Source organism: Octodon degus, unplaced genomic scaffold (genome assembly GCF_000260255.1).
Source record: "Octodon degus isolate 3935 unplaced genomic scaffold, OctDeg1.0 scaffold00197, whole genome shotgun sequence".
Taxonomy (NCBI): Eukaryota; Metazoa; Chordata; class Mammalia; order Rodentia; family Octodontidae; genus Octodon; species Octodon degus.
This window is the reverse complement of record NW_004524773.1, coordinates 1,353,722-1,364,041: the sequence shown is the minus strand read 5'-3', so window position 1 is coordinate 1,364,041 and position 10,320 is coordinate 1,353,722. Positions and strand designations below refer to the sequence as shown.

Below are 10,320 nucleotides of genomic sequence, written 5' to 3'. Positions count from 1 at the left end.
ATCCTACAAACAGTTCCTCAGCACTGCTACATGCTTGATGCCAGCCAAGAAGAAAACAGTAAAAGCTCCTCAATTCTCTGGGCAATTAAGACTAAAAGAATTTTAGTGATTTGGCCAGGAGCTCATACAGCCACATTCTTCTAGAGTGACAGACTATAGCTCATGTCAAATGGTAATAACAGAAAGAGGCAGGAAAGAGGGATGGTAGGTACAGAGCTGCTATGTCAGGTAACAGCCTAGTGTCACAGTGCCCTGCTTGGTAAGCACAAGGTCCTGAGTTCGTTTCCTGCTCCTCTCTACACCCCCAAAAAGACAGGAGCCCAGTAAAGCCATCCCAGAGAACCTAGCACTGTGTTTCTCCTACACCTCTATAGCACCTAATATGTGCTAGACACTGTTCCACGTATTTCACAAACACCAGTCCTTTTAACTTTCACAATGGCCCTAGGAAGGAAATGTTACTTTAAAAAGATATTTCTAGCTGGGTGTGTTGGGCCATGCTTTTAATCCCAGTCCTCTGGGAGGCTGAGGCAGGAGGATCCCAAGTTCAAGTCCAGCCTGGGTAATTTAGTGGCTTTGCAGGTATTGTCTCAAAAGAAAATATAAAGAAAAAAAAGGTCTGAGTAAGCAGCTCAGTGCCAAGGCCCTTGGTTCAATCCTTGATGGCATCAGATGAACAAATGAATGAATACTTTAAAAACTGATGAGGAAACAAAGGTGAAGAAATCACCTAGTACACAGAGCTAGTAGGGGACAGGGCTGAGATCTGACCTCAGTCTGGCCTTGAGTTACTATGTAGCCCAGGATGGTCTTGAACTCACAACAATACTCTTCCTGCCTCAGCCTCCCAAGTGCACCCCCCCATGCCCTGCCGCCACGGTCCCTGTGCTGAGCCCTTAGAACCAGGCTGTGAAGGGGACAGGCTGTGTGAAGGGTGAGCAGGTGCAAAGGTCCGGGGATTGGATGGTAGGTGGAGTGTGCCAGGGACGTCAGGAAGGTCTGAGTGAGCCCCAGGTTAGCGGAGGAGATAGGGCAGAGGGGCTGCTGCAGGTGGGGGTTGGGGAGGAGGCTTGGAGGCCCCAGGATCTCTCTGGCTTTTTTACTCCAAGTGAGGTTGAGCCATGGGATGGATGAGACCTAACTTAGGTTTGCAGAGTATTCCTCAGATGCATGTGAGGGGAGCACACTAAGAGACAAGTGTGGAAGGCTAGCTGTCCCAATAAGAGGCGACTGCAGTGGTCCCTGGGGGTGGTGGTGACACTGCCTGCCTCCTGGGAGTGGGAGATGGAGGGCGGGCGCTGGGCGCACGAGACTCTGAACTCCCAGGCATGAGCAGTACCATGCTGAGCTCTCAGCAAGCGAAGGGCACAGCACCCCTGCGGGCAGCAAGAATGGGCTCTGTTTCTACCCAAGAGGAGACTAAGTCACAGGGCTGCAGAAGGGAAGGCAGCAGCTGGGAAGAGAGGGGGCGCTGGGTGTGAGTGAGACTGCTTTGGTTCTGCCTTCCCTGAGCTTGCTCAAGGCCTCTGCTGCTAGTGGTTGACAGCGAGTGACAGCTCAGGATGATCGGGCTCCTTAAACATCACCTGCTCGGGGCTGGGCATGGCAGCGCACACCTGAAATCTCAGTGCTCAGGAGGCCTAGGCAGGAGGATCCCTGAGTTTGAGGCCAGCAGCCTGGGCTATGTAGCGAGTTCAAGGTCAGCTTGAACTACCCAGTGAGACTTTATCTCTAAACAAAACCCACAGACCACTCCCTACGCTGCCCTCAGGGTCCTTGCACACTCTCTCGGCCTGGCACACCTTTCCCCCTCCTGTCCTTCAGGACTTCCGATGACTGCTGCTTCTCAGCAGCATTCCTTGAGCCTGGGGATGGGACCCCACCTCCACCCCTTTTGTCACAGGGATCTACTGTGGGCCACGTCAGCACGGTGCGCCCCTGGGTCCCAGGGACTTGGGCAGTCAGTGTACAATCACATAATAGTGGACTGCAGTTACCAGTAGGGAAAAGGAAACCAGATCATACGGCTTTTAAAATTTAAGGTCTTAGCCTGGACTACATATAGCAAGACCCTGTCTCGAACATATCAAACACACCTCAAAAGTTAAGGTATTAAATCATCCCCCAGTGGTTTGAACTTTTTCTTTTAAGCAAAGGAAGCCTATTTTTACTGGCTCACATGAAACTCAAACATACACAGTGGATAAAAGAACTGTTTGCACTGGGGATCTGGCTCAGTGTTGGGGTGCTGGTCTACCACAGTTGAGACCCCGGGGTGCCATCCTCAGCACCACCAAAACAACCAACCAACAAACCAGTTCTACAAAGCAAGGGCGGGTCAGCCCCTGGAAGTCCTGCACACCTTGGCCCGGCCTTTAAGACAGAAGGTTCTGCTGGGGATACAGCTCAGTGGCACAGTGCCTACTTGGCAAGTGCCAAGTCCTGAGTTCGATTCCCAGTACCCCCCCCCCGAAAAAGGCAAAAAAGAGTGAAGGTTCTATTCACCGGGATGGTGGCACAAGCCTGTAATATCAGCTGTCTGGGAGGCTGAGGCAGGAGGTGGCACAGCCTACGCTGCGTGGTGAGTTCAAGAGCAGCCTGAACTACAAAGCAAGAGACTCTTTCTTTCTTTCTTTCTTTTCTCTTTTTCTTGTTCGGTGGCACTGGGGATTGAACTCAGGCCCTTGCACTTGCCAGGCAAGCGCTTATTCTATTGAGCCATCTCCCTGGTTCCAAGAGACTGTTTCAAAACAACAAGAAAGAAGGAAAGAAGGAAAGAAGGAAAGAAGGAAAGAAGGAAAGAAGGAAGGAAAGAAAGAAAGAAAGAAAGAAAGAAAGAAAGAAAGAAAGAAAGAAAGAAAGGTAGTTCTATTCAATCCTTAGTACCAGAAAGGGATACAAAACAAAACAAAAGAGGATTCCAAACTGGACAAGGTGGAAGGTGGAGGGGAGGGTAGAGGAGTGAAAGTAAAAAGAATTAAGATGTGGGGCCCAGGAGATAGTTCAGTGGCTTAAAGGCCTGCCTGGCAAGCACAAGATCCTGAGTTCGATCCCCAGTACACACACACACAGACACACAGACACACAGACACAGACACACAGACACAGAATTAAGATGCGTTAAGTACATGTACCAACTTCTCTTGGTGAATATAATCACTATGTACTGCAGACATGGAAAAAAAAAACCTCCAAGTATAGTGACACACGCCTGTAATCCAGAACTCTGGGAGGCTGAGGCAGGAGAATCACCAGTTCAGGCAAGTCATGGGCAATTCAACAACTTTAAAGATCATCTCCAAAAAGAGAAAAGAAATGAAACGAACTGAAAATGAAACTAGAAAAGAGCTGGGGATGTAGCTCAGTGACAAAGTCCTAGATTCAATTCCCCCCCCCCCAAAAAAAGAGTGAATGTTCTGAGTCCTGGGATATGTTTGAGATGGGGGTGTGGTTGAAGGGCTATCACTCTGCAGGCTTGCGGAAGGGGTCTAGAATAAAGTGTTTCCCTGAGCCCAAGGCAATCCTTTTAAAATTGCCTGATCAGACCATTAAGCCTATTAGGTAATTAACCCCCCAGGGTGCCTTCCCATCCATCATCCTGGCCCCTCCAGGATTCACTTTCTCCCCTGGGCTCACAGAGGTGTACCCCCTCTACCCCTCTGCTCAACCTGTCACAGACGTGAGAGGGTTCTTTATCTTGGGAGAGGTGGGGAAGGAATTTTCACTAATCATAGTACAACATCCTCTCTCCAATTTCACTCCCCACATTTTGTCCAGTGTCCCCCATCCCATACTAGAGATCAAACCCAGGGCAGTTGCACTGAGCCCCACCACTTTTTATCAGACAGTGGGGTCTCACTGAATTACCCAGGCTGGACTCGAACGTGCTATCCTCCGGCCTCAGCTTCCTAGAGTGCTGTGATCACTACCATGTATACTCCTAGCTTTCACTTGAGGGAGGAAGACATGAATTAGGTGTTCATCTTCTTTGAATAAGACTGGGGACCCTCTCCCCATTCTTTGCCTCTTCTCTCTCTTGCCCTTCTCCAGTTTGAACTGAGAGCTTCCGGATGAAATAGTAGGAACAACCCTAGATGGAGCGTGAATCGTGTCACTGGCAGGTGTCTGGCTTTGGGCAAGCTGCCTTGTTCTTTGGGTCTCAGGTTTTTTTACCCATAAAATTCTAGCGCCGCCTTTCAGGGTGACTGATTCACTAGAGGATGAAATGAAAAGTCCTTAGCATGATCCCGGGTTCAGAGTATCTGAGAAATGTCAAGCGCCGATACTGCCATTATCAACATTTCCCATGTCACTGACACAAGAAGAATGTTGGTCATAGTGTCTAGCACGAAGCAAGTGCACTATAAATGGGGAAGCAACTCTGGAGGCAGACAGGAGACCTCACTTCTTTCTACCCCAAGCTTCCCAGCCTGGAGGAAGAATGTCCTCTCTCCAATACAAGCGAGATCTCCTCTCTGTTCTCTTTACCTCAGCATCTCTCGAAATCCTTTCTTTTTCAGGCCCCCCTGAATTTTTTTTTGGGGGGTGGGGCGTGGCTGGCGTGGCATGTGGTACTGGGGATTGAACCTTGATCCCCTGCGCCTGCCTAAGCTTGCCTAAGCAGGTGCTTTAGACCCTGAGCTATCTCGCCGGCCCATGAATTTTGCCCTTCCCAACGAGTCTCTACATTATTTCCTTCCTTCTTCCCTTCCCTCCAGCAGGCCTTTCCTGACCACCCATCATGTCCCAGGGCTTGCACTGGGCGCTGGGCACCGAGTAGAGCATTTGACAGGCCGGGTCAGTTTCCTTCAGGTCCCTTTTAGGAATTTAGGTAAAAAGGAAAATTAAATATTGCTACTAGGTTGTACAGCAATTAACCACTAAGAAGAATATATGCAGTGTATTATTTGTTGAAACTGTACTTTCGATTTGATTTGAAACTGTCTCATTGCTATATGTTTATCAATAAAACTTTGAAAAGAAAAAAAAATATTGCTACTAGGCATGGTGGCCAGGTCTGTAATCCCAGCACTCAGAGAAACCGAGGCCAGGGGACCACAAGTGGAAACTCAGCCTGCGTATAACTCATCAGTTTCATGACAGCCTGCCTGAAAATGCAAAATGAAAGGGCTGGGGATGTTGCTCAGTGCAAAGGCCCTGCATTACATGTCCAATACTAAAAAAAAAAAAAAGCATGAACAAAATAACAAGAAACCACCCCTGCCACCAAAATCACCCCCCCAAACTAAAAAAAAGCAATTTACAACAAAAACAAGCATTAAAAAATCATTGCTAATAATCAGACTCTGAAAGGCTGGCTATGGTTCTTCTCCTTAAAATACATTAACATAAACTTAGAATGGCCAAGAAGAGGAAGAAGTCTTGTCCGTTGTCCACCGCCCCCCACTTTGTGGGTAGTCCCTGCCATCAGACTAGTGGACATTTCTGGAGCCTCTTCCTCAGGTGAGCTTGTTTTGGAGAGTGATAGGCTGACCTCCTGCCTACAATAACTCAGCACTCCAAGTCCCAGAGGCCCTATTCTGACAGTTTGCTTCTGGTCCTTTCTAGAATCTTTTGCACACCCTCTTTGTTTGGGGATGTACCCAAGTCAGCACACAAATCCAAACTCTTCTAGGAAGAACCGAGGCCTCTTATTTCCCAGTGTCCTTTGCAACCAGGGCAGAGCCATGACCTCAGCTGAACCCCGAGTCCCCAGACATCACGCTCCCATCCTGTTTGATCAAGTAAGATGGAACTTTCTCTGCCAGGGAGAACTCTTCCTTCTATGTAGACAGAATCTACATGCCAGAACTCCCAACTCAAAATTAGCTCTTCCCTTGGGGTCCGGGCAGCTCCTCGAACCCACAACAGCAACTAACAAAGTGAAGATGGCGAGATGGCAATGGCGCCTGCCTTGATGAACCTGTCACCTCTTAGCTGCAATTTCAAGCTTTTCTACCTTGGAAGAGGGTGGGGCTGTCTCTCTCCTTCCAGCCACCTGGCCTCTGGCCCACTGCTCTTGGCGTTGAAGGCTTCTCCAGATCACCCAACTCCTCTACCATCCACAAATAACGTTCACCTGCTCCAGCGATCTCAGTCTTGGTAAGAGCGGCACAGTTTTACGGCCACAGAGTTCACCCGTCAGTAGCTTGGATTCCTGAGGGTGGTTTCGTGTCTAGAGGCACTGAAGTTGGGTGCTGATGGAGAGGGACTGTACTATGGAGCTGACGGGAGGCTGGGGTGTGAGTGCGGCTGGTACTGTCACTGGGAGGTCACCAGGAGAAGACAAGAGATGGCGAGGGTGTGGTGCGGAGTGGTGGATCTGCGGAAGAGGGGGGAGTGTCAGGCCTCGATGTCACTGCGGGAACCTGTTGGCATGCAATGCAGCACACCTGGGCTGTGTACAAGGCTAAGATGCTGAGAGTCATGAGGGTGTTTGGCCCTGCGTCTTGCAGAAAGGTAGGTATAGGGTGGAGTTTTCTTGGGGGTGATTCCTAAATGGAGGGTGAAAGGGGACTATTCCATTTTAGGGTGCTAATATTCTTCACAGAGCATGTGCCATCTCCCGGGCTTCATACTATGTTATGCGCTGTATGTTTGCAATCTCATTCAACTCATACAACCACCTGGCGAGGTAAATCTCATTGTACCCATTTCCCAGATAGGGTGACTGAGGCTCAGAGTAGTGAAAAAATTTGCTTGAGGATCCCACGCCAGGTCTCACTCTCAGGCTCTTGCCCTGGTGACACGCTCTTTGTGTTATAAAGAGTGAGAGATGTGGTAGCTGGGCCTGTCTATTATAAGCTGTTTGGGGTGTGAGATATCTGTGTTTGGATTTTTTATTTGCTTTCTCTGTATTTTTGGGAGACAGAGGTGGGAATACAGTCAGGATCATGGGGGTCACTAGAATTGCAGTTTAAGAGTTATGATCTTTCAGGGAACACTTTATTTTTGACCTACCCTGGTGGTGGGGTCCCTGACGGGGGTTTCCACTCACCCTTTTCACCCAAGTCCACCTGCAAGGCCTTGTGCCTCCTCTCCTTCCCTGTGGCAGAACCTAAAGCCAGCTGACCAGCCACAGTCTTCCACTGGCCCCAGGGTCAAGCAGGAGGGACAAGTTGGCACTGAGGGCAAGAGTCTAGGAAAGTCATTCAGTCTCTTGCACCACATTTTCCTCGCCTGAGCACGGGGTTCTCTGTAGCGCCCCGGCACATACAATGGAGCCCATCTGGAGCTCAAGTCATGGCTCTGCCTCTTACTAGCCGCCTAACCACTCTGTGCCTCTATTTTTCATTTGTAAGCTAGCTAACAATAAAACTGTAAAGATGAAATGACCCATGTCAGGCACGTTCCATAATACTAAATATGACACATTTTAGTACCAGAAAGGTCAGCTGCTGCTCTAATTTATTATTAGTGTTGCATCATAGAGCATTGGGAGAATTGTATGACACTGTGTGTAAGGCATTAGACGACAATACTGGTGGCTGTTAACACCGCTCTTGTGGTTATTGATATGTTCCCATTTGGTACAGGAGACACAGAAGCTAAGAAAAGGGGAGGGGGTGACCCAGCAAACCACAGCCACGAAGGTCCATTACAGAAAGGAGCCTTCGATTTCGAGATTCAAGTCCTGGACACTTCCCCTCCCTGCCCCCTGAGTACTTCTATCCAAGAAAGACTGTCACTGTGCATTTTTTGGCCTCAGTTTCCCCCAGGGTACTGTGGAGAGGGAGTGGGAGAAATTTTGGAGGAGGAGATGGTCCCTAAAGGGTTGCCCCAGTTTTGTACTGGTGGTGGTGGGGGGGATAGTTCAGAGTTAAGAATACATGCCCTGGAACCAGGCAGCCCAGGGGTCAGATAAATTCCGGCAACCCTCACTAAGGAGCGGTATGACTTTAGGCAGATGTTTCACTTCGCCAAGCCTCAGTCTTCCTTGTCTTTAGAAAGCAGCTCAAATCATCTCCCTGGAGTGTTGTATTGAGAAATTCCTGCATGCCTCTGAGCGCCTGCCTCGTAGTAGGTGCCAAGTAGGTGGAGGTGACAGTCATTAGCAACAGCAGCAGCATCATCATTCTGCAGCATCGCTGAGCACTGGATTTGCACCACCTCAGCCCCTTTGAGATGAAGGTGGGATTCCCTCAAGAAGGAGAGTTGGACAGCCAGGCAGGGCGCAGGGACCTCCTGGGTCCTGATCCTGTCCAACACTGGGAATGGCAGTGGGGCAGGAAGAAGGGAAGGAAGTGGCCGGGACATATTCATGTGTGTGCTGGGGGTGGGGGTGCAGGAAGAAGGACAGGAAACTCCCTCCCACCCCTCCCCCAACTTCCCTTTCCTCCAATTTCTGCTGGATACCACAGCAGGCATTCAAGGGGTCCCTGATTCCGGTCCCACCTGGCTAGAGGTGAGGAGGCCTGGGATGGGAGGAAGGGACATGGCTTGTGTTCATGGGGTGGGAGTGGAAGGTCCTCCATTCCAGTCACCTCCCGGGAGCCAGGCAGAGAGGGAATGGTGACTCTGCCCGAGGCCATCCTCTCCCATCCGGAGGAAAGGCCAGAGGAAGCTGAGATTTTGGCCAAGGTGACCTCGGGGAGGGGCTTGTCTGCTCTGGGGTCTCCCTCCTTTCAGGAGTTGGAGAGCTGAGCTCTGAGAACCCCATAAGCCCTGCCTCTTCCCTGAGTCTCCCACTGGCGAGGCACACACCCCGTGTTCCCAGTTTGGCTCTGCTTCTCTGGTACACACACTTCCCTGGGTAACACACAGTGACGGCACATTTTGCGTGACACACAGACCTCCTTGGTATCAAACATTCAGCCACCTTACACATTCACACACACACATCCCTTCCCTTGCTTACACACACAGACTCATCCCTGCATCTCCAGTGTCTCACACCAGGCACTTCACACACATGCCTGCTCCTATGACACATATACACACATTTCGGTGTTACACGCACATGTCCCCTATCACCAGGAGACCCATCCTTCCTTTTCTTGTTACACACCGTTCTACATTTCCCCCACGAATCCCAGCCTTTCTCTTGTTATAAACCTACTTTCCGTGTTGCACACACCCCCTCTGATGTCACTGTTGCACACCTCCATGTGTCACACCCAGCCACTGCCTCTCTGGAGTCACACCCACACCCTTTTCTTGTCACATTCCCTCACCAGCTTCTCCAGGTCCCACCCCACCCCATCCACGACCGTGTCTCTCTCTCTCTCTCTCTCTCTCTCTCTCTCTCTCTCTCTCTCTCACACACACACACACACACACATAGAAGCCCTTTCCCTTGACCCATACAGCTTCTCGTGGCTCACACCCATTCGGCATCCCCACACACCCCTTTTCATGTCACACACGCCCTTACTCATGTGTCACACTCTGCCACAGCCTCCTCTGGGGTGATAAGCACATATGCCTTCTCTAGTCACACATACTCCTTTGAGGGTCTCAAACATTAAGCCCCCATTCCTCTCAAGCAGCCTTGTTTCTTACACACACACACACACACACACACACCCTGTATCCCGTCATATCTACAATCTCCAATGTCACACATAGAGGCCTTTAAATGGACCACACAAACATATACACCTGTCCTAGCCTCATGCTTTCCAACCCAGCTTTACACACCCACCCTTCCCTCTATGTCACCCAACACACCCACCCGGCCGGTCCCCACGCACAAACCCACCTATGGCCCTCGCAGACCTCCCTTGGGGACAACCCCTGCTCGGGACACCGCCTGGGAAGGAGGCTGGGAAGCTCCGGTCCTCCACAGGCCTCCTCTATGCCTTCCCCTCCCCCGCCGGGATGGACTGCAAACCCGGGAGACACCCCTGTCCTAAAGGGTCACACCACACCCCCCTCAAGGACACTCAGACACCCGCCTGGGGGGACCCACGCCCCCATCCTGTGGGGCGGCCCCCAACGACACTAACTACCCCCTCCCCCAGCCCCTCTCGTCACAGACAAAGCTCAGGCCCGGGCCGCGGCGAGGCGAGGAGGGGTCGGCGTTAGCCCGCGCTAGCCCCTAGCTCGGTTCCGGCCTCGGGGAGGGCGCCGCCTCCGACCCCCCTCGCCTGTGCACCTGCCGTGTGGGGGGAGGATGGAGGATGGCGGCGAGGCCCCCACCCGCCCCCGCCGTGCCGCAGCCCCCTCGCACCCACCTCCCGTGTTGCTGCGCTTGGTGCAGACCACCTCGGGGGGCGTCTCGAGGGGCCTCTTGCGGGAGTCCGGGGCCTCGGGCTCCATGGGGGGCGCCTGGGGCGGCGGCTGCTGCTGCTGCTGTTGCTGCTGCTGCTGCTGCTGCTG

At 51.4% G+C, this 10,320-nt stretch overlaps 1 protein-coding gene across 1 annotated transcript in view; it reads right to left on the bottom strand.

Annotated features, from left to right (window-relative positions):
- Nova2 (NOVA alternative splicing regulator 2) overlaps positions 1-10,314 on the bottom strand; it is a 26,949-nt gene extending 16,635 nt beyond the window's left edge. Inside the window, exon 1 of the mRNA XM_023704572.1 lies at positions 10,176-10,314. Within this exon, the coding sequence (XP_023560340.1) occupies positions 10,176-10,260 (85 nt within the window). The 5' untranslated portion in view covers positions 10,261-10,314. The remainder of the gene's footprint in view (positions 1-10,175) is intronic.
- Between the last annotated feature and the right edge of the window lie 6 nt (positions 10,315-10,320).